The sequence below is a fragment of the Anastrepha obliqua genome, chromosome 1 (assembly GCF_027943255.1).
Source record: "Anastrepha obliqua isolate idAnaObli1 chromosome 1, idAnaObli1_1.0, whole genome shotgun sequence".
NCBI classification, from domain to species: domain Eukaryota; kingdom Metazoa; phylum Arthropoda; class Insecta; order Diptera; family Tephritidae; genus Anastrepha; species Anastrepha obliqua.
The window spans coordinates 1,609,792-1,636,993 of NC_072892.1; the positions used below are offsets into that span (position 1 = coordinate 1,609,792).

General features: G+C 38.9%; 1 protein-coding gene across 1 annotated transcript; it reads left to right on the plus strand.

The window, feature by feature from the left end:
* The first annotated feature begins 2,158 nt into the window (after window positions 1-2,158).
* LOC129253102 (modular serine protease-like) lies at window positions 2,159-26,596 on the plus strand. The gene is made up of 7 exons (XM_054891349.1): window positions 2,159-2,389; window positions 14,433-14,691; window positions 14,755-15,239; window positions 17,551-17,701; window positions 19,392-19,585; window positions 23,962-24,094; window positions 25,683-26,596. Exons 1-7 carry the CDS (start codon window positions 2,320-2,322, stop codon window positions 26,122-26,124), a joined length of 1,734 nt encoding a protein of 577 aa, XP_054747324.1. The 5' UTR covers window positions 2,159-2,319; the 3' UTR covers window positions 26,125-26,596.
* Window positions 26,597-27,202: the final 606 nt, after the last annotated feature.

Below are 27,202 nucleotides of genomic sequence, written 5' to 3' on the forward strand. Positions count from 1 at the left end.
TATTATTACCATTTACCTATTGTCTTACGACAGATTGTAAATAAAGCTAATGAGAAATAAAAAAATTATTATGAACGGTTTTCCAATAACAGGTGTTATTGAAATTATTAAAATTCACTATAAAAATGGTAAAAATTTGGCAGAGACGGTTCGTACAACTTGAACGTTTTTGGGTCATCGTGAAGCACCTTGTCGGACCGCAATACAGATCTCGGTGAAAAAATTTGAGCTGTTGGGACAAGTTAGTGAACAGCCGAAAATCTTGCTGCTGTAGCCGAAAGTGTAGTCCAGGTTTGTCCATTCCTCGTCGTTATTTAAAATTAGGCATTTTACAAGGCTTATAAAGTCCAGTTAACAATGTCGTGTCTTTGCTGATTGGGTCGTTGAAGTGCATGAAAATGATCCGGCCAAGAGGTGTTAACATCAGTTTTTTGGAATGCGAAAGAAAGGAATTTTCTTTACTTGCAAACTGGTAAAACAAGAAATTCTGAATATTATTGAACCTTTTAGATAAACTGAAGGAGAAAATTGTGAAAAAATAGTCAGTTTGCGAAAGAAAAAAAATGTTTCATCAGGACTATGTACCGTATAACAAGAGCATTTTGACAATTGAAGCATCCACCGGTCTCACTAGATTTGGATTCTAGCGACTTCCATCTGTTGCTGGGCCTAAGAAATTTCATGCGTGGAAAGCTTTTATCATCAAATGATGAGGTCATAACAGCTGTGGAAGCATATTCTGCAGCCCTTCCAGATGCTCTCTTCAGGGATAGAATTCATAAATTGAAATCCTGTTGGTGCAAGTGTACTGATGCTTATGGCCTTAGACAGCCCTCCAACCACTTCAGGGGTAGTCAAGTCCTGTAAATCTAGGCTGAACTATGTCGGTAGACATAATAGCCTGATGCTAACATGGGTCCCGGGACACGTGGGTATCGCGGGTAACTAGACCTCTGACTCCTCAGCTAAGATGGGCTCTTAGCCCAACTTCTTTGGCCCAGAGCCCGGTTTGCCACTCCCTTCTGCGGCCATCACAGCCACGGTTAGCAAATGGGTAACTACCACCCACAAGCCAGCTTGGCAGGCTGAGAGAGGCTGCAGATGGACTAAACTGATGTTACCTGCCATGTTCGATCGACTGTTGCAAACCCTTCTGCCATTAAGCAGAGGGGAGTGCAGACGGCTGGTTGGACTGATGACGGGCCACTTTCTGTGGGCAAAGCACATGGAAAGGTTGGGCATCTAAGACAGTGTACTCTGCCCAGCTTGTGAGAGGATGAGACGGCGGGCCCCTTCCTGTGCGTCTGCCCCGCCTTCGCTCGAATCAGGTTTGAGGTCTTTGCCACGGATGTGTTAAGATTTCTTCGGAGATCGGGTAGATTTAAAGAAAATTAAAAGGGAATTCAAGTGTAGTACAATGGACTTAATTAATGTCTGAGTGCTGCACTTGCTAGTTGCAACGACAAAAAAAAAAAAAACAAAAACGTATTGATTATGGGGGGACTATACTGAATAATATAGTGCGTTTCAATACATAAAATTGTGTTTTTCTTATCGAACCCCAAAACTTATTGAACAACCTACTTCTTATCATTTCCCTAACAATTTTGGTAGGAAAAGCCTAAAAACATTACACTGTGCCTAACATTGAACAATAAAATTTGTAAACTTATACATACATATATGTTTCTTCCCGGTTAAACTGAAAATTCGAAAAAAATCTGTACAAAGAAAGATATACATACATATGTACCAATAAATGTATGCGATTTTATTTTGTAAGAGAATCTTAAAAATAATTTTTAGTGTTATCAAGAAAGTCGAGAGTGTATTTGTATACATATACATATAGACATATATTATTGGCCCGAGCACCATTTGTCGGTTATTTTTGGCCGAGCTCTTCCTCCAATATGTGGTGGCCGTCTTGATGTTGTTCCTCAAATATAGAGATCTAGAGATTTACGCCGCCTCCAATGGCAGTTGGTTTTTAATGAGCGAGGATTCGAACTGGAGCCCTACCGAATGCTAGACACGCACAACGTTATGCGGTCATGGCAGCCAAATGTCCAAGTATGTATGCATACACATTTACCCTTAAACGGCAATACAACATCGTCATGCCGAGCAATCGAAGTTTCAGTTGCATGCTGCGAGCTTAAAGAAGGCAAAGCTTTGTTCGGTAACGGATGAACGCTATTTATACAGGCCGAAAGTAATCCAAAAAGTGCATATACAAATTTAATACAAACAAAGACGTTTGTAGAACTAAAAGTGTCCAGTTTTAAGTTTTTCAACGCAGCAACTAAAAAAAGAAAAATGTTAAAGGAAACTATTTCAATAATGATTCTAAGTGTGATGTTCTACGGTATTCGATGTCAAGACTCGGGTAAAAAAAATGTTGTTAATAAAAATGTGGTCAAAGTAAAAACTACTATCTATAAAATATTAACTAAACTCATAAAAAGTTTGCCATAACCAATTAATGCATTGCTTTTTGGGAATGTCCCAACTTTCCAGCTGCTTAACAAACATTACGATGGAGACTGCAGTAGTGCGGCATTCTATACTGTTTTATGTAAAAGCCATTAATTTTATTCTTAACTAATTGAGTGTTTTAATGCTTAGTGTCTTTTTTCTCATCGAGTTAATAATGCTCAGGTTTGATGAATAAAAATTTGGTGGCTTCAAAACTATGGCAAGACTACAGTAAGAATGTACTTTTTGTTCAACTATTTTCAAGGCAGGTAATACCAGTGTGAGGAAAAGTTGCATACAACACTTAAATTTATGTACAAATCCTAACTACACCAACAAACCCTTAGGGAGGGAGATATAAATATATTTTCCGATAGTCAAGCTGCGATTAAGGGCCTGTCGTCGCCATGTTGCAGCTCTCTACTGGACCACTCCTGTAAGGTGAAGTTGTAACGTCTCAAACGTGAAGGAAACATTTCTGTTATTTTTGTTCTAGGACATGGTAGCATAGAGGGAAATAAATTTGCAGATGAGCTTGCCAGCAAGGCGCTGATAGAACCGGTTTCTGCTGTCCCGATCTCAGAGATTGGTGTCCTTGACCGTTGTTGAAGGGACTATTTAGGAAATAGTATTGAGCCACACAATAAAAAATCAGCAGATATCGGATTTCTATAGCAGCATGAATTTTTCATCTTTGCTTTGCTCAGAATTTGATGGACTAATTATGCTTGCACGAAACACCAAAATGATGGAAAGGATTTTTTCTAATAGCGGTCGGTACCCCTCGGCAGGTAATGGCAAATCTCCGAAAGTATTTGGGCCATGAAAAAACTTCATGTAAAAACTCAACTGCCGTTTGGAGGTTGTATAAAAGTGTTGTGCACACCACAAATCGGAGGATTAGCTCCGCCAAATATCCAGCATGTAAGCACCAATTATATACATATAGGGTGTTTTTTAAGAGCTTGAGAACTTCAAATGACAATACAAAACATAAATATTGTTGAAATGCATGTTTTTATTATAATCAGGTAGGTAATTTCATGGCTTTATTTTTTGAAGATGATATCCGGCATATGGCCGCCGCGGCTACCAGTTATATGGTCCATTTAATCAGCCCAATTTTTGACTGCTTTTTCTAATAAATCTGGAGCAGATTTAAAAAACTTATCAGAAAAAATATTTTCCCCTAATATTTCAAATTGACGAAAATTATCATACGTACATTCCCAAGCCATTTGAACAGTTCTTCAAATTCATGTTCATAAAGGAGATCTCCCATGTTTCGCAAAGTCAAGTGATGGTATGCGAAAAATGCACTACAAGACTTAGTACAATTTTTAATTAGGATGACATGGGAACCGCGAGCCACTACCGGTAGAATTTGGAGCAAATCACTGCACATTAAAATTGTCCAAATATTAATTTTTGTCTTGCACAGCACTCAGTATGAGCGAACAAATTTACTACTGCAATCTTATTAAAAAAATAAGTCGCTCATCAAATCAGCATCTCATCTAACATTTGATTTTCCGCGCATTTTTTGTGTTAGCGTCGAAAATGTAAAGTTGCGCTTAGTGCGTCAGAAATTTGATATGGTGGGTTTCACCTAAAACTGCCTCGCCCAATTTAGCTTCTGAACTCACCTTGGCTAAATATGAATGATATGGCCAGGTATTTTCAAAATAGTTTTTCGACCTGTTTTTAATTGAGGTATTTGAAGAGGAAAGACCACAAAAAGCTCTTTAAAAAAATTGTGTGTGTTAGTGGTGGCAAATTAACTTTGCCATTGTGGCAATAATACGGCAATATATGTCTGCAATTTCTCTGGTGAATATTTAAATAAATTATTTAAATCGTCACTTACATTATTCCATATATTTCTTATTTTATTTCTTGAAATTCTTTTCTGATTTTTATTTTGCAGTTTCTCAACCACACCAGTAATGGTGTCACGATACATTTCTATTTTTTTTATTTACCTAAAAAATTCACTAACAAAATCTACGTACAATTTGAATGCAGTTTTGATGAATAAAATTTTCCAAAAAGCGTTACTACCGTCAGCTGTGAAGATATTTAGAAGACTAGCCAACCATGAATTTTACAGGAGGACAACGATCCCAAGCATCGAAGCCAAATGGATCCCGAGTGGGCACAAGAAAATGGGATTAAAATATTGAATTCACTTCTACAGTCGTCCGATGTCTATCCAATTGAAAAAATTTTAAGTAAAAGTTAAGCAGAAACTCAAAGGAAAACAAATGTCGAAATGAGCCGTTAGAGAGATGGTAGAGGATTGGAATCTTGCTTATGAATCCATTTGAGATATTTTAGTAAATGATTTGGGCTTGCGACGTTTTGCTGCAAAGTTGGTTCCAAAGCACTCAATTTCACTTGACTGGACTTGGACTTGAATTTTATATCAAAAAAGGGCCCGCGTTATTAACGCCAAAGACATGATTTTCAAGGTTGAATCCGGCCCAACATTCATTAAACGCATCATTACTGGATACGAGCCTTGGGTTTATGAGTACAACACGCAATCGAGACATCAGGCGAGTGGGTGGAGAGCTCCGAATGAACTAAGACCAAAACAATCAAGTCGTTTTCAGTTAAAAAAGGTCAAAGTCTGTAAACTCAGTTCAGAATTCGGCAATTTGTTGTATTGACATAGGCATTAGGTTAGCAGGCAAATCTCAATGAGAATCAATGAGTTTTGAAATTGCCTCCGGAAAACGCGTCTAGAAAATCCCAGACTTTCAGTGGAGGACTTAGGTTTTTCTTTGCTTGTGTGTTCTGTAAGAAATAGCTGGATAAAAGCTAGTTCGGGTGTTTAATGTTACTGGTCAAGACGAAATATTTGCATGTGTAAATAAATAACTTCGCGAAGTTTTTTAACCTTTCACAAGAAAAATGAAACATTCTTAATATTTTTAGCAAATTATCAGGCACATTCTTTGACTGGTATCACTGCTATGCGCATTTCTGTATAAGTCACATTTCTCGTAAAATGCTGCAGATAACGCTTGAGCTTGAAAAGCCATTGTTAAGCTTCTCGAGAAATCATTGGCAATTAAAAATAATAACAATTTAAATTTCATTGCGACAAATAAAATTAATATAAAGGACTTTACAAAAAATGTTTTATGAAACTGTCGAAATGTTAGTCAACTTTGTTGTGCCGCCAAAAGAAAGTTATTTTGCTTCTTGGGATTGCCCAATATTATCTTTTACCCTCTTCTTGCCTCTGCTACACTAAGGTCATCTGTTTAATTTTCTCATATTTCTTAGTAGGACAAAATAAAATTAGAGAATAAACAAGTGGCCAAAGCAACAGTTACGTGCGTGCACCACGAGGCCATTCAGTGACTGTCAATTGTTTTATTCATTAAGTATGTAGTTCGCGCCTTTTTTGAGATTTGAGTTTGTGTGATAGGGCAGATAATTATATGAGGGTTACTATTTATATATCCGACCTTGGGCATTTCTAGTTTTTTCAGGCGCCATCTGACGTTCCTATTGAAGAGTTTGATATGTGTAACTATAAACACCACCAGAACGTTTTGTTGTGCGCCATTTTAGTGTTGATTACAGTGGCTCTTAAAATACCGATCCCAAGTCTGCTAGACATCGATAACGCGTTCTGGTAAGAGCACAACAGTGGTAGAAGAGGTTCAACGCTCTTCATCTCCTCCTCATTTCCGAATAAACTTAGCTACAGCTGCAGCACTTCTGAGTGGATGGCGCTCCCGAACAAATTTTTTAGTTTTACGACATCAATCACTGAGTTTATTGATTTCCTTTAATTCTTTTTGCATAGTATGCTGAGAATTTCTTTCGTTTGCAAATAAAAAACTTATTTTTTATATCTATTGTTATTTAAAATAATCGCAAAATGACGTCACAAAGCAAATCGTATGTAATTTTTTACTATTGCAATAGGAGAAGTACTGCGTGTAATTTTTGAAGTGAAACTTCTTAGGCGTCGATGGGCGAGTGAGAATGGAGAGTAAAATTTTAAGGCCATGCAACGTTTTAGGAATTTTCGTTCCGCGAGAGAGATAAGATATAACGTAGAAGAAAAGGAGAGAGAGAGCTATGCCTTATATATATAGGGTTTTTCAGTAAGAGCGCTTCAGCTTTTGAACTTTTTTGAATAAAACACAAACGGTTTGACTTTTTTAACTAATTTTTTTTTATTATCGAATTTGAACATATACATTTAAGTATGAAATTCGATTTCTTTTGCATGACCACCGCGTGTACGTTTTACGAAGTCCAATCGTTGAACCCAATTTTCGACCATTCTTTTGCATAAATCGGCCGAAATTCCAGCAATTTCGCGTTCAATATTGGCTCTGACCTCACAAATCGTCGCCGGCTTGTTACTATAGACCAATGACTTTACATAACCCCAAAACGGGACGGCTTGTTAAATGGACCGTAAAATGGCCGTAATGCTCTTAAAGTAGAAGCAACAGAACGATTATTTTCATAAAAAATTTGCACGACTTGCAATCGTTGCTCAAGTGTGTAGCGTTCCATGATGAAATGTATACTAATGAAGTTTACAAATGACAAGCGAAAAATAAAAAATATTGCGTCGCTCGCCCTCCCTATCGGAAAAAAGTTGAAGCGCACCTATTGAATAACCCTATATTTTATGATGAGTTTTTGTTATAAAGTACAATAGTTCAAACTGTTCGGCGCCACTGCGACTATTTCAGACTGTTCAGCACTAGAATGATTCTTGTACTCGTTAGGCATAGAATTTTAGCTTTGGACGACATACGCATTTAGAGGAATAAAGTGAGTGTCCTGTGTGTGCGGTTATATGTACATGCGTATGTGTATATTAATAAGCATTGTTTTGCTGGAAGTTCAGAATACAAATATATACGTACATAGGCTAGGGCATCAAATATAATTTGAAAAAAAATGCAGGTCATGGTTGCTGCAGTGCGTATGCACATGCAATGAACTTTGGCATACAAACATAACTAACATAATATACATATTTATCTATATATTGAGCAACACTTACTTGTATGCTCTATAAATTCTCGTCTAAAATTATTTTTGTAAATTTTGTCCATTTGTATTCTCTGCAAATGTTGTGAATTTATTTAGATATATATTATTTCTCTCTCTATCTCTCTCATTCTTTCTCGGGTCTCTCCCTCTCTCTTTGTCTGCCTTGAAAGTTTCACTTCTGTTATGTGTACTACGCTACATACACTTTTTTATATGTAAATCGGCTAGGCAGGTAGGGGAAATGGTTATAGCTCCACTCTGGCACTCTCGTCGGTTTGATACCATTATGAGACCTCCAACAGATATCTACAGCCAGCCAAAGATGTTGATGTATGGAGAAGATTGATGGGATTTAGGTTGGCACACTGTCTCAGGCTGTCGAAGAAAGGAGCAGCCAGTGACCTTAATTGTCTAGCTGGCAAACCCGGACATTTATAGATAGAGTGCTCAACAGTCTCCTTCTCCGAAAGGTCCCCACAGCTTCGGCAATGTGTGTTAAATGGTAAACCTAGCTTTTTTGCGTATGTGCCGATCACCAATGACCGGTAAACATGGCTACGAGTTAGGAAATTGAGTGGCGTGGAGTTCTCAGAACTTTCTGCGTTCTATGTTCACTGTAGAGGGGCCAAAGGGTTTTCGAAATGGAGCTCTATTTCTTCTGTGCTTTCCTGAGAAATAAGTTGTGCAATTATTTCTAAAAACAGTCAGGGGGATGCCGATGGTTTGACAGAGAGCGGAAAAGATGGTAATCGGTCGGTGCAAGGTCCGAAGATCACGGTGGATGCTGAAGGACGTCTCATTCGAGACCTTGGAGTGCTGCTGTGACGGCTTGTGCAACTTTGGACCTTTTGTCTTGTTTTTTTTTTTTTTGTGGAGGAGGGAAAGCATCAAAAGCCTTTGGCCGAAGCCGTGGTGTGGGACTTTAACCCAACTAAACCCCCCCTCATGTCCTACGGTATGTCCTCCTGGAACTTCAACGTTAAGTAGTACGTCAGGAGGCTGTTGTGAGTATATTATTACTCAATCGTCTGTTATTGTCATTCTGTTCTGTACATTGTGTTAAGGAGCTCTTTCTAGGGACCTACGCGAATATTCCGCGCATTGAAGGTTCTTCATGATATTTGCGGCCACTACACATGTAATTTTCCAGTTTTCTTCGTTTTCGCACATGTGCGGGATAAGATTTGTCTTATTTATGTTTTCGCCAAACGCTCCCTCAAGTATATTTCGCTCATTAATAAATCGCGGACATTGGAACAAGATATACCTCTCCGTTTCTTGTTCTTCGGGGCACTGCTGGCAGTACGGGTCGTTCTCAAGATGGAACCTGTGTAGGTATGCTTTAAAGCAACCGTGTCCAGTCAGCAACTTTGTGATACAAAAATCAATTTCCTCGTGTTTTTGCTCAATCCACCTCGCAATGTTTGGAATCAGTTCAAAGGTCCACCTACCTTTCTGGGATTGCTCCCATCGTATCTGCCATTCTTCAATTGTTCGCAGCCTTTCTTCTTTTTTAGCCACGTTCGACGGTTTCTGCCCAATGGTATTATGTAACCTATACATCTCAACCGCGAGAAGGTCGATAGATTGGAGCTGCGTACAGAATCACTGAGCTTGTGACTGTTAACAGGAGTCTCCGTATACTTGCGCGAGGGCTGCCAATATTACGCATTAGTCTAGTCAACGCGTTATTTATTCTTACGACATTTTCACTGACTGACTCTAAATGGTATTTGATATATGGCTGCGGCCTTATGTCATGGTCAGCTACCGTAATCACTAACTCTTCACGTACCCGTCGTGTTGTCAGTAATACGACTTCAGTTTTTTGAGCTGCAAGTTCTAACTTAAAATTTTTAAGCCATCTTCTAATTCTTACAATTGCATCGTTGCATAACGCTTGCAACACGTCCAGATGCTTGGGGGCCAGCTTGCGGAGTTGAACGCATTTTTTATATATAAGGTAACAACAGCGCAGTATTTCTTCGTCCCACCTTTCCGTTTCCTGCCGCTAGTGGCTTGACGAGCAATACTCATTACAGCCTGTATCGTCCACGGTTGAGCGGCCTTTTCTAAAGCCGTATTGGTTTGGGGAGAGCCCTGTTGGCTTCTCTAGAAACTCTTGCATTCTGTTACATATGATGGGTTCTAGTATTTTGCCGAGTGTGTCTGGCATACAGAGTGGACGGTATGACGATGGATGGTCCTGCGGCTTTCCTGGTTTGGGTAGCAGTACCAATCTCTGTTTTTTCCACACTTTTGGGAAAACGCCTTCGTTGAGACATGTGTTGTACAATTTAGCAAAAACCTCGGGTGTTGATTTAATTGCTGCTTTCACAGCTATATTTGGCAAGCCATCTAAGCCAGGAGCTTTGTTATCCGCAATGCGCTGTACTGTGGAAAGCACTTCTTGTGTGGTGACTTCTGGGATGTTAGCCGGTATCACCCTTTGTGTCTGTCGTGGATTTGACTCCAGCTGATATGGAAATAATGTGGAAACCACTACTCGCAATAGGGCTGGGCACGTTGTCCTCTTGGATTCTTGATAGTTCTCATTACAACCTTATATCCCATTCTCCAGGGGTCGACGTTCACACTGTCGCAAAGCTCTTTAAACCAGCGATTTTTGCAAGCCTATATAGTTTTTTAAGTGTAGCTTTACAGGTTTTATGTTGTGCTAATAATGCGTCGACGGCTGGTATACGGCTTCAGTTTTCTGCGCACTCGATTGCAGTCTCCTCTTATTTTTGCGATGTCACTATTCCACCAATATACTGCTTTTCTGTGTGGCCTTCCCGATAACCTAGGCATGGTCGCGTCGCAGGCCTTGCTGAGACAGTTGCTTATGACCGCCGTTATGCCTACTGCTTTCATTTCCCCAGCGCTATCTAGAGTTAGGCAAGCGTTCCAGCTCATGTTGAAAACTTCGGGATCAAAATATTGTCTCTTCCATCCTCTTTGCTGTGCTCTTTGAGGGCGAAAATCGCTATTTTCTACACTCATTAGTATATCGATGGTTATTGCCTTATGATCGCTGTACGTGTAGATGGAACTTACAGTCCATGTTGCGTTGCGCGCTATAGTACTATGGGCGAAGGCGAGATCCACTATTGAGCATCCTCTTTCGTTTGAAAAGTGAATTTACCAGGCGCATTAAGCAATTCCAGGTCAAATGGTGCCAGGCTTTCCAAAAGCACTCTGCCACGTCTGCTAGTACGCGTACTTCCCCAGGTAGTGGACCAGGCATTGAAATCGCCGGCTATAAGTACTGGATGCTTGCCACGTGCCTCAAATGCCAAGGCCGCCAGCATTCGTTCATATTCTTCTGCGGTGAGGCTCGGTGGAGCATAACAACTGAAGAAATAGATGGCTTTCGTCTTAACCCATGTAAAGCCGTGTTTAGCAGTCATCATTTTGCTCTGCGGCTTTATATGTCCCATTGTCCAAATCGCCGACTTGTTTGAACCATCCGACGTCCAGGAATAACCATCGATGTTTTTGTATTGCTCGGATATAAGTGCAATATCTATTTTGTGCTCTTGCATGGTCTGCTCCAAGAGTTCTTGGGCAGTTTGACAGTGGATGAGATTAAGCTGTAAAACCCTCATTGGATGGCTTCTCGTCGCGCCTTTTTAGCTAGGAGAATCGACCTTTCGTACCCGGCATGAAACCCATCTAATTCGCACACTTTGAACCTCTAACACCTTCTTCGCATCTCCGGCTGGGAGGACAATGAAAGCCGTCTGTGTACCGTTGTACACCGTTCTTAGGCTTCTTACAGCCGCTGTATCTGGACGTTTAATATTGCATTGGGCATGAAGGGCGTCACACAATTCTTCTGCAGTGGTTACCTCATCCAGATCTCTGCACTGTACTGTTACAGTGTGAGTTTTAACCGTCACTTTTGCTGCGGTTTTTAAAACATCTTCAATCGCTGTCTGATATTCTGATGTTTTTCCGTACGGTGCCCCTTTAAGCTCTATGATCAATTCCTGTTTAGCTGTTCTACGGATTGCTTTTACATCTTCTCCGAGAGTCTTGAGAGAGTCCGATGTTTTTACCTTACGCAGAATGTGAGCATACGTAGCATTTTCAGACTTGGATATGATTATAGCATCAGGCCTTGTCCTCACCGATTTAGGCGGCTTCTTTTCTTTTCTTGGTTTGACAACCATCCAACCGGCATTTTGGCCTTTAATTGGTGCCTGTACTGCTTTTGTCTGATGAATCGCTGCCGTTGCACACCTTTTTTTTTGCCGCAGGCGATAGTGCGTTCACGACCGGGTTGCCAGTTCCTTGCGTGCTAGGACTGTTTCTTGTTCTCGTCCTTTTAACCGATTGTGTAATTATACCGGAACATTCTTTTCTAATATTGTTAACGTCTGAGGTTTTTGACGTATTCTTTTTTGGAGTTGTCTGCTGTTTCCCACACTCTTCCATCGTCATAATAGCTTCGGTGTGCCTTTTTTATTTCGTGATGCACATTGTGACGGCCTTTGTAGTACGCCAGGAGAGAGTCAATAGCTTCTTCTAGACTCATCATTTTTACCTGTAGTGCCTTCTTCTTTTTAGTTGCACATTTTTCTTCTCCAGTGAGTTTTCCGATGCAGCACCCACCCACTGGTGTTTCCATCTCTTTGTTTTTTGCTCCGTCTGAGCCTCTTATATGCCGTGTTGTTGGCGTTATCACGCTGCTTTGGGGCGTTACGTCTTCGGCCTTTATTAGTTCTCTGGCAATGCATTTTACTAACGGCGTGCTGCATAGCTCCGGTTGCACTTGGGGCATCCCTTTCATTTCCTCAGCAGTAACTATTAGAGGATTGCTACGTACCGATTGCGCCTCCTGCGAGGATCTCCGAATAACCGAGCTCCTCCTAAAGGCTTCGATGTCACCTTCTGTTTTTATTTCTTCGTTTTTATTTGTAGGTTTAAAATGTTTTTCCATGCTGTAAGGGTCCCAACTCACGACCGCTATCTCCGCTAGTACACGTAGCTTCCGTAAGTCCCATGGTTATCTATGAGTTCAGGGAGGCCATGCGAGGGTTGTCATTGCCCTTTATGGAGTACAGTGTTCAGAGCCAGACTTCAGACCGGAACTAATGGGGAGTCATCTCAACCCAACCTACGTGGCCACTAAAGGTGGCGACAGGCATTGAACGTATCGTGAGACTTGCCAAGTTTTAATAGGACGGAGAGGCAGCGAACCCTTCTGTGGGCCGTTTCAGTTGGATTCGACTCCACTTACTAAGATCACAGAGATTCAATACCCCAGCCCAATCGCAATCTGCTTCAATTCCAGTATGCCATAATCAGGATCTTACTGAAGTCAATCCTGATGGCTCGCAAGCCACTCCACATCATTAAAAGGACAGCCGCTCCTAACATGGAGAACAGACGCTGACCAGGTAGCCGCCCACTGTGAGTCAGTCGCTCCTGGATTTTTCTATTGTTCACCATGCGGTGATAGGGACACTTTTTTTTTTGTTTTCTTCTTTCCTCTTTTCTTTTTTTTATTGAGGGCGGTGTCGAATCTCCTTTAACACAGAGACCTTATCGAGATAGCATTTTATACACGCGTTCTCTTATGCCGCGCTCTCCGTTTTTGACGCTTAGTGTAGGAGCAGACTCTGAGGGGTTCTGTTCCTCGTGGTACTGAGATTAAGTCTTGGTCAGACCTCGCACCCGCGGACACTACCAGTTGAGCTCCCCTACTCAGGGACTGGTCACCCTGGATTTTAGTCGCCTTTTACGACAGGCATACCTTACCTTGGGCAAATTCTAACCCCTGACCCGCTGGGGTCGCAACTTTGGACCTGGCGTTGTCGTGAAGGAGTATGGTTTGACCATGTCGATCAGGTATTTTCAGTCCAATAGCCTCATTCACGCGGTGTAGCTGGGCAATGTAGAGCTCTTTGTTGACCGTGACTTTCTTTTCGAGCATTTCTCAGTGCACCATACCCTCCCAGTCTCACCAAACACACAGCATGATCTTCTTTGGATGAAGATCCAACTTGACTCTCGACTTTGGCATATTTCCTGGAGCCACCCATTCCTTTCTTTGCTTCATATTGAAGTACGAGTATAGGCACCATTTCTTATCTTTCTTGACGATTCGGTACAAAAGCGCTGTTTATGACTGCGTGTTGTTCGATGGCGGGCGAGATGCTGAGAAACAATTTCTTTGTTTTTTCATTGAGCTCGTGAGGAACCCAGGTTCTCAATTTTTCCGTAAATCGCATTGAATGAAGGGGATTGAGAATTGACTAGTTTGACGACCGTTCTCCTTCAAAAGTGATTTATACATTCTTCATTGAATTCAGAAGGTCCTCCGTTGCGGGACGAGTCAAAGTTGCCATTTCCGTACTGTGAACTCGTCTATCACTCCTTCGCCATACACGTCGCAATGTCCCAGACTGCTTCGACAGCTTTTTGACCTCGATGAAAAGCGATGAAAAGCAACGAAAAGCAGGTGTCGAAAATCTTAATTTTTGCCTGTTGGGTATTCAATTTCTAAGCCTCAAAACTAACAAAAAAAAAAAAAATAACTCAAAAATATAATTAACATAGTTTTGTAGAGCAGAAAGAGTTCCATCGAATGAATACTTACCCTTTGCCAACAGCAAACAAATCGTTGTAAAATAAAAGAAAATAGAAAATTGCTACGAGCTTATACTCGTACTATCGTACATACCTAATATATATTTGCACAAATTTTGTCATCGCAGGTTTAATATCTGAATAGAGGTTTAATTCCAAAATTTAAATAAATATTGTTTGTGCAAAAACGTCATAAACAGAGAATGTACATTAAACATTGCATTAATTAAAGACTTTAAGAGTTAGTCTTTAGGGGATTTTTTTCTTATAATTTTTATATTTATAATATAATTAATACTATTTTTCTCTTATAATTTAAGATGAGGATTACTTCACGTGTAAGAATGGCGACCAAATACGCGACTATCAGCTATGCGATGGCAAGAAAGATTGTAGCGATGGTTCGGATGAGTTTATTGAAAATAATGTCATAGAGAGTCCATGTTTAAATGCAGAGTGCACAGATTCAGATGCCAAATGCCATTATGGTGCATGCATTCCGGCATCAAAATGGTGTGATACAATAAAAGATTGTGCCGACAGTTCGGATGAATGGAAGCGGAATTGCAATACTAACAGGTGAAAACTTAATTTGCAACTAGCCGGAGGTTTATATAATAAATTAATTGATTTATTTTGCAGAAATCCCAATGAATTATCTTGTGAAAGTGGTGAATTTATCGCACAGGAATTATTTTGTGATGGCAAAGCGCATTGTGCCGACGACTCTGATGAAACTGAAGCGTATTGCTCGTTGAAAAAATGCAAACCCACACAATCCCCTTGCAGATATGGCGCGTGCATTGATACAAATAAATTTTGTAACGGAAAAATTGATTGCATTGATAAGTCGGATGAGAATGAATTTTTCGCTAAGTGCCCGCACCACAATTCATCATCAGAAGTCACGGATGAACCACCCACCAGCCCTTGCAACATTCTAGATGATCCAAATCTCGAAATATATAATGAAAACGAACAAGTTTATTCAAAACCCGGTTACTTTGACAGTGAGACTCGAATCATTTTAACATGCAAAAATAATTACACAATGGCAGCCAATACACCGGAAGTGAGGCGCATTTGCGGTCAACAGGGTTGGAATGATGTGATACCGAAGTGTTTTAGTGAGTATCGGCAAAGAATGTACAAGTAAGATAAGTATGCAACTGAAGTTAAAACAAAATTTAGAAGAAATTCGTGTTTTGCGCGGTGAAAAACAAAAGTTTTTTCAGGCTAATGAACATTGACTGGAATTTTATAGATTGATCAAATTTTAATTATCTATACGAGGTCTGTTACAAAAGTATCCGACTTTGTTTTTTATTTCTAACATCTGACAAATTTGAATTACGCGCGCTTGCATAAGCAGACCTGTAACGTTCCTGCACATGTGTGAATTTTTTCCCGTCCCTAGCGTCAGTTGCTGTCAAGCAGTGTGAACGGAGCATGGTATTTAGTGCTCCCTCTTTTGCCCCGATTTTAATCCGTTTTTCGTAGAAATTACAAGATGCAACGCCTTTACAAGCCACTCCGCACCACACCATTACGGAGGCTGGATGGTGGCCACGCTGAACCCTTGGAACAACATTTTTTGAGTCTTTAGAAGTTTTTGCGTTTTTAGTCTTTTGATTATTAAAAACTTCTTCAACAGTGACTATTTTCTCATTTCATGGCCGTTGATGCGTGTCACCCAAGAAGCTGCACGCATCTGTCGAGTCCAATTTTCTTTAAATGTTTTGACAAAATACCACCAGTTGAGCCACGGAAGGCTTTCATGTGGAAATCATCTCTAATTAGTCTTGACATGGACCTCGCTCGCGAAATATTTCTGGAAGTCTATCTTCGGTATAGCCATCAGAGCTGTGTTCAATTTTTCTATTACTTCCTTTCAGCTGTTAAAATGTTTCCCCCGATTAAAGAGAAAATAACCGCAGGGAGCCATATAAGTAGAATTCGATGGCTGTTGGATGGTATTCGCTTCGTTTCTGGTGCAAAATCCATGAGTTGTATTCCCACAAATCGGTTTTTTTTGTTGGCGAATTGTTTCACGTAAACGTCCCATAACGCCCTTAAATAGTCTTTATTAACTGTGTGAAGTTCTGGCAAAAATTTCCAGTGCCGCTTTACAGCAGACAAAGCAATTGCGACAAAAGCGGCGAGAACGACAGCTCTCGTGTGAGTTTTCAGCGATATTTTCGTAATCTAAATATATTATTTTTTGTTCCATCTGGGCGCAAATAAAGAAATAAATAATCGAAAATCCAAAGTACGTTGCACGCGAAGTTTTAAAATTCAGCTTATTTCGAATACTCCTGCTGGCAAAACACGTCTGGTGTCAAACGCTGAAATTTGGTAAAGATGCTCTACTAAGGATGCATAAAGAGGAAATATTGAAGGGCTATCATGTTATACTGTTTCAAAATTTTTGATATTTTGGTGTGTTGTGTTTTTTCGATTGCCATTTTAAGCCAAATTATTGTCGGTCTAAGGGCTGTTTTTTCAATTCACCCCTAACTTTACAAGACACTTTATCGCATTCGTAAGCGCATTTTTATTTTCTCAATCGCTTATTAAACTCTCGGCCCGATACATTTAAAGGTCGGTTGATATTCCCTTCAACATTTTACATAACTAGGTTTTTCTGTAAGCCGTATGGCGTCAATTGTGGCTTGAATATTGTAATAAATCGATTGTTATGCCAACTGAATGGCAAGTTGGAACCCTCACAATGGTTGATGTTTAGCTGATTAATTTTTGGAAACGAAAGTTTAGTCAGCATGGCTCAATAGCGCCCGCCATTATTCGTAACTGCTGTTCCTTCCTCATTTCGAAATAAGGAGCGTTAATGCTGCCAGTGCTCTATGAACTTCGCGTACAGATTTTTTATTTTTTCTTTTTTCAAAGTAAATTCCTTGCCAAACCTCATGCAGTTAAAAAACAGACGACACAAATGCCTATAAAAAGAAAATATTTGTGGCAAGCTTAATTCGTATTCTGTAAATTCAAAGGCTTTTTAAAATTTATAGAAAGATTTTAAATGTTAAGAAGCGTTGGAAGAAGAATATGTGTATTCAATATTCTTCATAACCTCAAAAGAAGCAAAGATTTGGACCTACAAAACATCAAATTTTATAAGAATTAACTATTGTTCAAATACTACTTTACTTCGCCAAGCAATCGCGGATTTCTTACTTAGTGTTTTGTGAACCACCTTGCAATGGAGATTAGAAGTTACACGATCATTTCAGTTTTTACTTTTCTTCGCTGTGGTGTTATTCCACTGTCTATTATTTATTTGCTCTTTAACTAATTATTTTGCTATTTAAATAAATATTTTGATTAATACGGCTAGGATAAGTTATTGCCATTTTAAAACCGTAAATTAATTACACATGTGTACATGTACTGAAACATTAAATTTACTCTCTCTTTCAGAATTTTGTAATGAAGAATTACTACATAGAAGTAATTCAACGACTGTCGGTTGCCTTTATGGGAATATGAACGTAGATTGCAAGGATATAAAACCTCGTACGGAAGTGATAGTCACGTGTGCCGATAGTTACCAAATGCCTGACAGCTTAAGGTTCGGGTGATACTTTTGTTATTATTCTACTTTTAAATGCCGCAGCGAGTTTTAAATGAGATAACAAGGCGAGTAATGAGATCGAACGTCTTTCCTCAGGAAATTCGAAAATTAATCGGCCACTTTTGCTGTATATGTACATATCTCTATGGCTGGGTGCAATTACGAGCATATGTACAGTTACTTACAAAATTCAAGCTGATTGGAAATAAAACTTCACACGTGTCTGAGTATGGAGTGGGCAAATGTTATTGTAATTATTATTATTTTGATTTTTTTTTGGTGAAAATTTAATGAACTTATAGGAAGAAAATGAAAAACAATTTTTTCAAATTAGATGCAAAAAGGCTTTATTGACAACTAAAATAATTACAAGTTCATATCACAAAATTGAGTAGACACTTTAATAAAATATCGCGCAAATTTAATCATGCAAAAAAAGAAGGAAATTAGTATTCTGCAGAGCCAACTCCTTGCGGCTTGCATTCGTGGTTACTTGGACTAAATTTATTTTTTATTACTCGTTTCAAAGTATTCGCAATTTCGACTTCAATTCTACTTTAAAATTTTCTATATGAGTCATATACGTTGTTGTTGCTGCATACACGGGCAGAGAATGATGCTGCGGTGAGCATTTTTGTTAAATCTGCGAACAGCCAGTTGTCGCTGGAAGCCAAATCTGGCGCATACGTTGGATGTGGCAGCAATTCGAAGTTCAATTTATGTAGTTTTGCCATTGTTTTGATTCGCTTAGAATCATCAACAGTGAGCAAACGCAGCGCCAAGAACAGAAAAATCGGTGGATACAGAGAATAGAGTAGATATTCAATGAACCAGATAACAATTCATGGTATTACAGGTTGACTGAAAAGTATTTAAAACAAAAATTACAGAATGTGGATTTTAATGGAATGCATTGTTTTTATTCAATATAATCTCCTCAACTTGAATATAATATATTTATTCCAACCATTCTCCAATAATATTACATCATCTCTGTAATCAGTTTGCGGAAGATTTCGAAAATACTGCTCCCCTGATTTTGTTCGATTGAACATGAAAACCATTGTTCGATACTCAATTCTTCATGAATAATATTTTTTCTCAAATTCAAGATGAGGTATTAAAACGGCGTCTAATTTTGGTTACTCTACCGATTAATAGGTGTCGCTTTCGATACTTTTCAAACAACCTGTAACCTCGAAATGAGGCAAAATTTGCGGCAAGTAAGTTGGCGCTACTTCTTTATTTAATCAAAATTATGGCAGGTTGCGAGCCTTATGTAAAAGCATATGTACGTATAGAAAGGGTCTTTCAAAAGTGACGTTTAGATGTCGGTAGTGAGGTTGGTGAACAAATTTCAAGAAACTGGTTTTGTCGATGATTGAAAAAGGACTGGCAGACCATAAACTGTGTGTTCTGTAGAGAATATTGCTGCTGTAGCGCAAAGTGTTCAACTACCTGCGACATCTCAAGAGCCACTTTCTGAATAAAAATATTGCAGTAAAACTTGAAAGAATCTAAATTTTTTTATATTTTATTTTAAAACAACACCTAGGCGCATCGTGTGAAATATCCTTTACTTGTCATGTTTTTTCTTCATATTCTGTTGGATAAAACCCGTAGATGTAGATGTTTATTGAGCAAGTGCTTTTATCTGTATTTGTGCATGCTTTTGTTTTTTTCATAGTCGAAAAGGCGTCTATTATATGGGGTGTTCAAACGACTCTACATGGGACAGGCCAAAGATCAATTGTGAGCCTATTTGTGGGGAAAGTGATATTGGGCCTACAGCCTCCAATGCTCCATGGTTTGTTCGTATCATAGCTCAATCGTACGATGTATGTGGAGGCACCATAATTTCACCAAATCTTGTGATAACGGGTAAGTGAACTGTTTTATTTTTTAATCTGCTCTTAAGCAGATGAACTGCCGATACTAATAAGGCGAAGTAAAAATTCTGTGTTGTTTCCGTTAGTTGTTTATAGTGATACTTACATATCACACGGTATACGAGTATACATACATTCACTTATAACATATCGGATCATACCAGTGAAGATAGATTACAGGGTTTGGGGATCCGAACAAAAATTGTGAATGCCACTTCCGCTGCCACGTCAACGAAGATTCGGCAACAGAATTCTGCCCGCTCATTTTGCGCGTATTTTATGCTCATCCGATCAGCTGTTGCTCAGACGGCAACGAAGTAACATAAAAGTTACAATCTCGAGTCGTGACTGTTAAGGGGTTAGGGGTAGTCAGAGGCCCGAAAAAATGACGATTTTCACGAATTTGTTTTTGCTACTTAATTAATTTATTTAACAAAAATAAAAACATAGCATAAAAACATCATGTTTTAACTTGACTTCACCAAAATTTCAAAAAAAAAATTAATAATTGCAAAAGTTATCGCTGTTTGTGTGAAGCCCGTTTCTCCAGAAGTCCCTTGCGGTGAACATCACAAGTCCTTGCAGATTCATCTAAAACCAATCGGACAAGAAAAAATAGTTTTATTAATAGATAATCTTGTGCCTGATCGAAGCTTTTTTTTTTTTTCAAAATGAACAAAATGGCGGCCTCAGAAAATTTTTTCCAGATTTTAGAGCAAAAAACCAACAGTTAATTGTTAAAAAAAAATCGAAATTTTTGAAAAAAAAAAAATCCTTCGATCAGGCACAAGTTTTTTATGTTTTTCAAAAGCAGTATAAATTTTATTGAAATCTACGTAGCGGTTTTTAAGTTACAGTGTTCACCAGTTTGAAAAACATAGTTTTGAGAAAAACGCATTTAAAGTTTTGCTATCGGCTCCGGAGCGGCCGAGCGCCCTTTGTTAATTGTTGAATAACTTGAAAAGTATTTGCCGGATTCACTTCAAATTTTTACACAATATTTTTAAAACATTATACTTTAAGAAAATGCAAAAAAAAAAAAAATTTTTTGAAAATTCTGACTACCCCTAACCCCTTAAATAACGAGACTGGCACTGCCATTTTTTTATTTTTGGTGCATTAGGAAGGGTTCAAAGCGCCTTCGCACTTACATGCGACCGTGTGGTGTGCTCTGAGTGGTGTGACCACTAAACCAGTCCCTCCTCTCCTTCTGGGGCGGCACCCTTCCCGGGACTAGTTTCTGCATTACTTCGGCAAGGCCCCGAACGGCATCCATAAAGGACCTATTCTATTCACTCACGTTTGGGTCCACTTTATTTGTAGTCAGCTTCTTCTTAGGTCTCTGTCTGTGAGGCTTTGCTTTGTTGTGTGGAGGTCTATCTTTTGTTTTCGTAGTGCGTCCTCGGTGTATCGCTTTGCCGCGTTCCAGTTGTCCTCGCTTTCGAGTATTTTGCTGATTATGTTCCACGGCGCGATGCCGCCAATCTGCTTTCTGAGAACTGGCATAGAAGACATATTTATATACGCCTGCAGTAAAAGCCCAGTCTTCTCTTTGCAGCCCCTCTTTCCACTTTTTTTTTGTTTTTTGGGAAATAAGTAAAGTCGCAATTTTCTTACTGTAAGTTTGTAGTTGTTGTTGATAATGCTCCTTCTCTTTGTTTCGTTGTCTCTTCTTGTGTCCCTTACGACAGTATTCTGGGCCCTTTGATCTTCATCATCTTTATTAATGCAGATTATATGCAGACGATTTAAAAGGTTTTAAATCAATTTCAAGTCATTCCAACTCTTGTAAGCGCCAGCCAGATCTGAATAACGTCGCGGCTTAATGTTTTAAAAATCGTCATCACCTAAATGGAATAGAAATGTAAAAGAAATGTCTTCTGATATCGTTTCTTAGTTATTTGATACCTCATATTTAATTAAAGAATCGAGTCTCACCGTTATTAATGAAGGTTCCGATCTGGGTGTCATATATAATCAGAGTCATTTAAATTATATAATTTCTAAGTCATATTTTACACTTGTCCTTATTCGATGCTTTGGTTCAGGCTTTACTGTTCTATATACGCCCCTCACTTACATGATCTAAAGATGGCATTTACATATATGACGGCCGCATCACCTTTGCCATATTAACAGGTTTCAAGAAATTCAAAAGATTTTTCTACATTTCGCTCTCAGATCACTTAGTTTTGTTCATCCGATTCCTTCGTATGTTGCAAGATGTGCCTTAACAAATATGAAGTTGTTACAAAATAGAAGAAGTATTCTTTCACTCAGCTTTATCTTTGATATCATCAGTATTGTAATTGAGTGTCATCTTCTTTTAGAGCGCATTTATTTTTACATTCCACGAAAATTTTGCGGACTAATGACTTATGATTTTTGGAGCTGTTTATGCCTTTTATGCTCCGTTATATAGAATATTGAATGAATTTAATAAAATTTCAAATTGTATGACTTTTGATTTTTCCATATTCTAAATGAAATTTTAACTTGTCAATGACTGAATGAATTATATGAACCAATTTAAATTATTATCATAAATGGAGAGGCCTACAGTTTTAAGCCGACGAAATGGAATGCAAATGGTTTTTATGAGGAGCTTTTTCATAGCAGAAATACACTCGCAGGTTTGCCATTGTCTGCTGAGGGGCGACCACTAGTAGAAAAAACAGTTTCTATCATTTTTCTGTTTCATGTACGAAGACTCGAACCCCAGCACTTTCAGATGGTAGCAGTGCACATAAACCTCTTTCGGCGGCTGCCTTGATATTAGGCGCCTTCGATTCGCCACATCTCTGCTCTCTGGATTGTGCTCACTTGACTTAAACTTCAACAACTTGGTTTCAACAAAGTTATCGAGCAGGTTTCGCCAATAGCGAATATGTTTATACTTCATAAAACTGGTATAACTCACTATTTCCAATGCTGCCAACTCTCTTTCGAGAGAGTTTCATTAGAGCAGGACTTTCTGGATTTGACATAACGCTAGAATGGTTTTGGATTCGTTTTGATTTCATTGTCATCGACCGCCTTGTACAAACTATCTGGACTGGCCGGTGGAATTTATGTAGGTAGTTTAGACGTGAATACTGGAGCTCCCATGTACCAAGACGTCAGTCTGATCCAGAAGTATGTTCTCGTTGTTTAAATGCTCCAACGATGATGGATACCGTCATCAAATGCCACATCTCCTTGACAATCCTGTTTTCTGGGAATCTCGGTCTTTCCGGTATACATTAAAAATATTCGAATCAAAATATTAATTTTCACAAAATTCTGCAGTTTCTTCTTTGCTTTCTAAATGTTGGGTCCATGTGGCCACTCTAACTTAATAGAGACATTGCAGTACCTCATCCAGATCCAGCTCCCTTATTAAACTCAAAATGGAGCTGGATTGCACTAAGCGCAAGTGCCTTTTTTCTGGCTGCAATGTCCGAGATGTCTCAAAGGAGAAGGTGCATTCGCGTATCCTGATATTGGTCGCAGAAACGACATGAATCAGTGGACCATATCCCGCAATCTGCAATAACCTTTAGGAATGCCCGTGAGCATTTTCAGCTTAACCTTGGGGAGGGTTATAAGTTTTTTAAACCTTTGTGGTCGTATTAGATTTCGACGTGGGTGTCGTACTGAAAAGAATTAATTTCCGTTGAAAGAGCAGTGATACATTAGATGTAAGACTGTGTAGGATAAACAAGATTTATTAATTCTTTATATAAATAGAGTACAATATTAGTATGCATCCTCACTGTGGTGGCTGAGAGTAGACATACGACTGGGAAGAGTTAAACTTGTTTTGGTAGTACCCCACCAGTAAGGACTTCGCCTGGCGTAGTCCTATAGTTTGGCGCCAGTTAACAGCTCTTAGCCTTAACTATTCACTCCTGAGCTTCTCCTTGATAGGGTGTTGACCCATAGCAAGGAAGGGTGCGGGCCCTATTAATAACGAGGCTGCATCCTCTCTTGCTCTTGCGTCCGCTACTTTGTTCCCAGCTATACCCCTGTGTTCTAGGACACAAAGGCGTCGGATGCGAATGTGCGTTCCAAACAGATTCGGTTTCTTATTACACTCACGGATCAGTGAGGACTTTATCTCACAGGATGGCAGAGTTTTGAGTGCCGCCTGACTGTCGCGCACAAAGGCAATTCAATCATTCCGGAAAAGGATCTCGAAGGTGATGAATTAAGAAAATATGTATGCGTGAAATGAAAATAAAATGTATCGAAGCGTCAGTCTTGTTTTCTCTGTAGCTAAATCTCGTGTTTGTATCTATATTTTAAATAAACATAAACATTTTTAACATAAAATGTATTTATGAATTATGAACTGCATTGAAATATTTGTTTTTGATCCTATTACAGCATACCATTGCCTTCTTGATGAAAATAGGGAAGCTCTTGAACCTAATTCTACTGAAGTAATGGCCGCTAAAGAGTTTGCAAACAACAGCATTCATACAATTACTATAAAGGTGGATCGAATATATGCTAATAGGTATGAATAAAATTTATAAAAATCCAGCTGTTACAAATGCATCACACCTTCTCGTATCAAGCCTGTAAAATAGTTCATAATAAAACTAACAAACAAAGTAAAAAAGTGTAGGTGAACCACGCAATAACAAATCAGCAGATTTAGAAATCAAAACCGTTAATTATCCATTCATTCTTTGCTTGTGTTTCCCTATGTTTTCCACATTTCAGTATTGGGGTGGGGAATAAGTTTGTAGCGTTTTTATACGTTAATTTTCTTACAACGATTTGTTTGGTGTTTGGCAAAGTATTCATGCAATAAAACTCTTTCTGCTCTACAAAACTATTTTAATTGTATTGTTGAGTTATTTAATTGTTTACTAGTTTTGAAGCCTGGAATTGGAATATCCGAGGAAAGCTTTCTGAATGCGACGAAGAACGTCTAAATCACATTTAGAGGAGAACGGTCGCCAAACCAGTCGTAATTTGGCGGAAAAAAAGAACTGTGATCGTAAAACGATTCTCAATCCCCTTCATCCAATGGGACTTACTCAAAAATTGGGAGCCTGGGTTCCTCACGAGCTCAACGAAAAAACAAATTGTTTCTCAGCATCTCGCCCGCCATCGAACAACACGCGGTCATAAACAGCGCTTTTGTACCGACACGTCATGGAAGATGAGAAATGGTGCCTATACTCGTACTTCAATATGAAGCAAAGAAAGGAATGGGTGGCTCCAGGAAATACGCCAAAGCCGAGAGTCAAGTCGGATCTTCATCCAAAGAAGATAATGATATGTGTATGGTGCGACTGGGAGGGTATGGTGCACTGAGAAATGTTCGAAAAGAAAGTCACGGTCAACAAAGAGCTCTACATTGTCCAGCTACACCGCGTGAATGAGGCTATTGGACTGAAAATACCTGATCGACATGGTCAAACCATACTCCTTCATGGCAATGCCAGGCCCAATGTTGCACAAGTCCCTAAGATTTCGAATGGGAGGTCCTTCAGCTTCCGCCTTAATCTTCGGACCTTGCACCGACCAATTACCATCTTTCCCGCTCCCTGCCAAACATATGCAGGGCGTTACCTTCGATATCAAAGAGGTCCTTAAAAACTGGCTCTACAATTTCCTCGACATCAGATGAGGTAAGTTTTGGCGGAACGGCATCAACAAATTGGTCGAGAAGTGTCAAGAGGTTATAAACAGCAACGGCGAATCTATAATTGAGTAACTTATTGATTCAATTATTGTTTTTTGTTTAAATAAAAATCTTGGGTGAAAACGCTACAAATTTATTCCTCAACCTAATAATGTTTCACATTTCATTGTTAAGTGCCGTATTTTGCATACCAAATAGAAATAATCTAAATTGTTTGATATTTTATTTTAAAATAACATCTAGACACGTTTTTTGAACGACACTTTATAAGGCACTGAAGGCTTTCCTAACTGGTTAAAAAGATGATGAGATCTACAGTTTTTCTTATAACACCCTTAAATAAATTTAAATTTTTATATACAAACACATAAACACATAAATATATTTTATAACTCACTCCTTTTCTCCCTCTCTCTCTTTCTCTCTCTCTCTCTCTCTCTTTATGTAGATCTAGCGATGTTGCCTTGCTTAAATTAGCCAAACCATTTACTTTGAGTAAAAACATCAGACCAATATGTGTTCCGTGGGATTTTGCTTATAGTAGAGGTTTTGTGAATAAGTGGCCAGTAATAAGAGAAGATGTTGGTGTTATAAAATTTAGCGAAACCAGAGTAAACATTGTCTCCCAATGCAATGCCACTTTGACAGACGACCAATTTTGTGTACGCCCAACCTTTAGGCGGGGGCAGCTTTGTCAAGGTGACAGTGGTACCGGAGTAATTACTAAATACAGGGGTAAACACTATTTAGTTGGCGTTATCAGTTTTAAGCCCAATCTTTCTTTCACCTGCACAAGAGAATCCGTGGTTGCCGTTAGTTTCACGAAGATAAAAAAATTTTTTGAAAGGGAGATTGATAGCGAAAAGGAAAAGAAATATAAGTATTTTTAATGTGAGTAATTGAAAATCATGATGTTAAGTAATTATTATACTATAGATTGTAACTGGAAAATGTTACTAATGTACATTTACATGTGTGTTTATGCAATTGCAAGGTGGTGCAAAGTAATCGCCCTCTTAGAACATTTATAACTTTTGTAAAAGGTGTCGTAACTCACTTGCATATATATGACACTTGTGAACTAACGGGTTCTGTATACCAACACACAAGCTATTGGGGGCGTAAATGCTAAAATAAAGATTCTTATCACACAAAATCATTTCTTTTAATAGAAAAGTATTCAAAAACAAACGTATTCAAAAACAACTCTCGCAGATTCAAATAAAAATCACTAAAGCTAAAAACTAAAAGTTAATCCTACGAGTATTAACAGCGACGGCCATACGTTCAACAGACATTCTGCCAAGGTTATGTCCATCAACTTTGGGTATCATATTGCCAAATGTACTGGCCGTGAGAAACCTGCTAAGGCACGTGCCGGAAAGTTTAAGTTAAGAATTATGTGTTAGCTTTAACTTAGTTCTAATTGGAATTTAATAAAATTATGAATAAAATGATGATGGTGATGGTGATGATAATGAAATATCTGCATATAAAGGGTGGTTAAGTTTCAAGGGCCGGGGCTGATTTTGAATAAAATACAATTTTTCTAGGAAATTATTATCACTTCTCTTCATTGTGATAATACTAATATGGTTGAATTACTTATGGAACAAAATATTGGCCAAATGGCCGCCTCGGCCTCGGCGGCACACCTCCATCCGATGGTCCAAGTTTCCGATGACGCTGAGGCATAATTGAGGTTCTATGCCGTTAATGTGCCGAATTATCTCATCCTTTAGCTCTTGAATTGTTGCTGGCTTAGCGACGTACACCTTTTCTTTCAAATAACCTCAAAGAAAGAAGTCCAACGGTGTCAAATCACAAGATCTTGGCGGCCAATTGACATCGCCGCGCCGTTAGATTACTCGGCCATCAAATCTTTCGCGCAAAAGAGCCATTGTTTCGTTAGCTGTGTGACGTTTAGGTGTGGTTCACATTCAACATCGGCCCTTGAAATTTAACCAC

What these genes read in the sequence shown, in the direction of transcription:
- LOC129253102 (XM_054891349.1), top strand. Translation starts at nt 2,320, where the DNA reads ATGTTAAAGGAAACTATTTCAATAATGATTCTAAGTGTGATGTTCTAC. An exon ending in CGGAATTGCAATACTAACAG is followed by an intron (nt 14,692 to 14,754) that starts GTGAAAACTTAA and finishes TTTATTTTGCAG; the next exon opens with AAATCCCAATGAATTATCTT. An exon ending in GATCGAATATATGCTAATAG is followed by an intron (nt 24,095 to 25,682) that starts GTATGAATAAAA and finishes CTCTTTATGTAG; the next exon opens with ATCTAGCGATGTTGCCTTGC.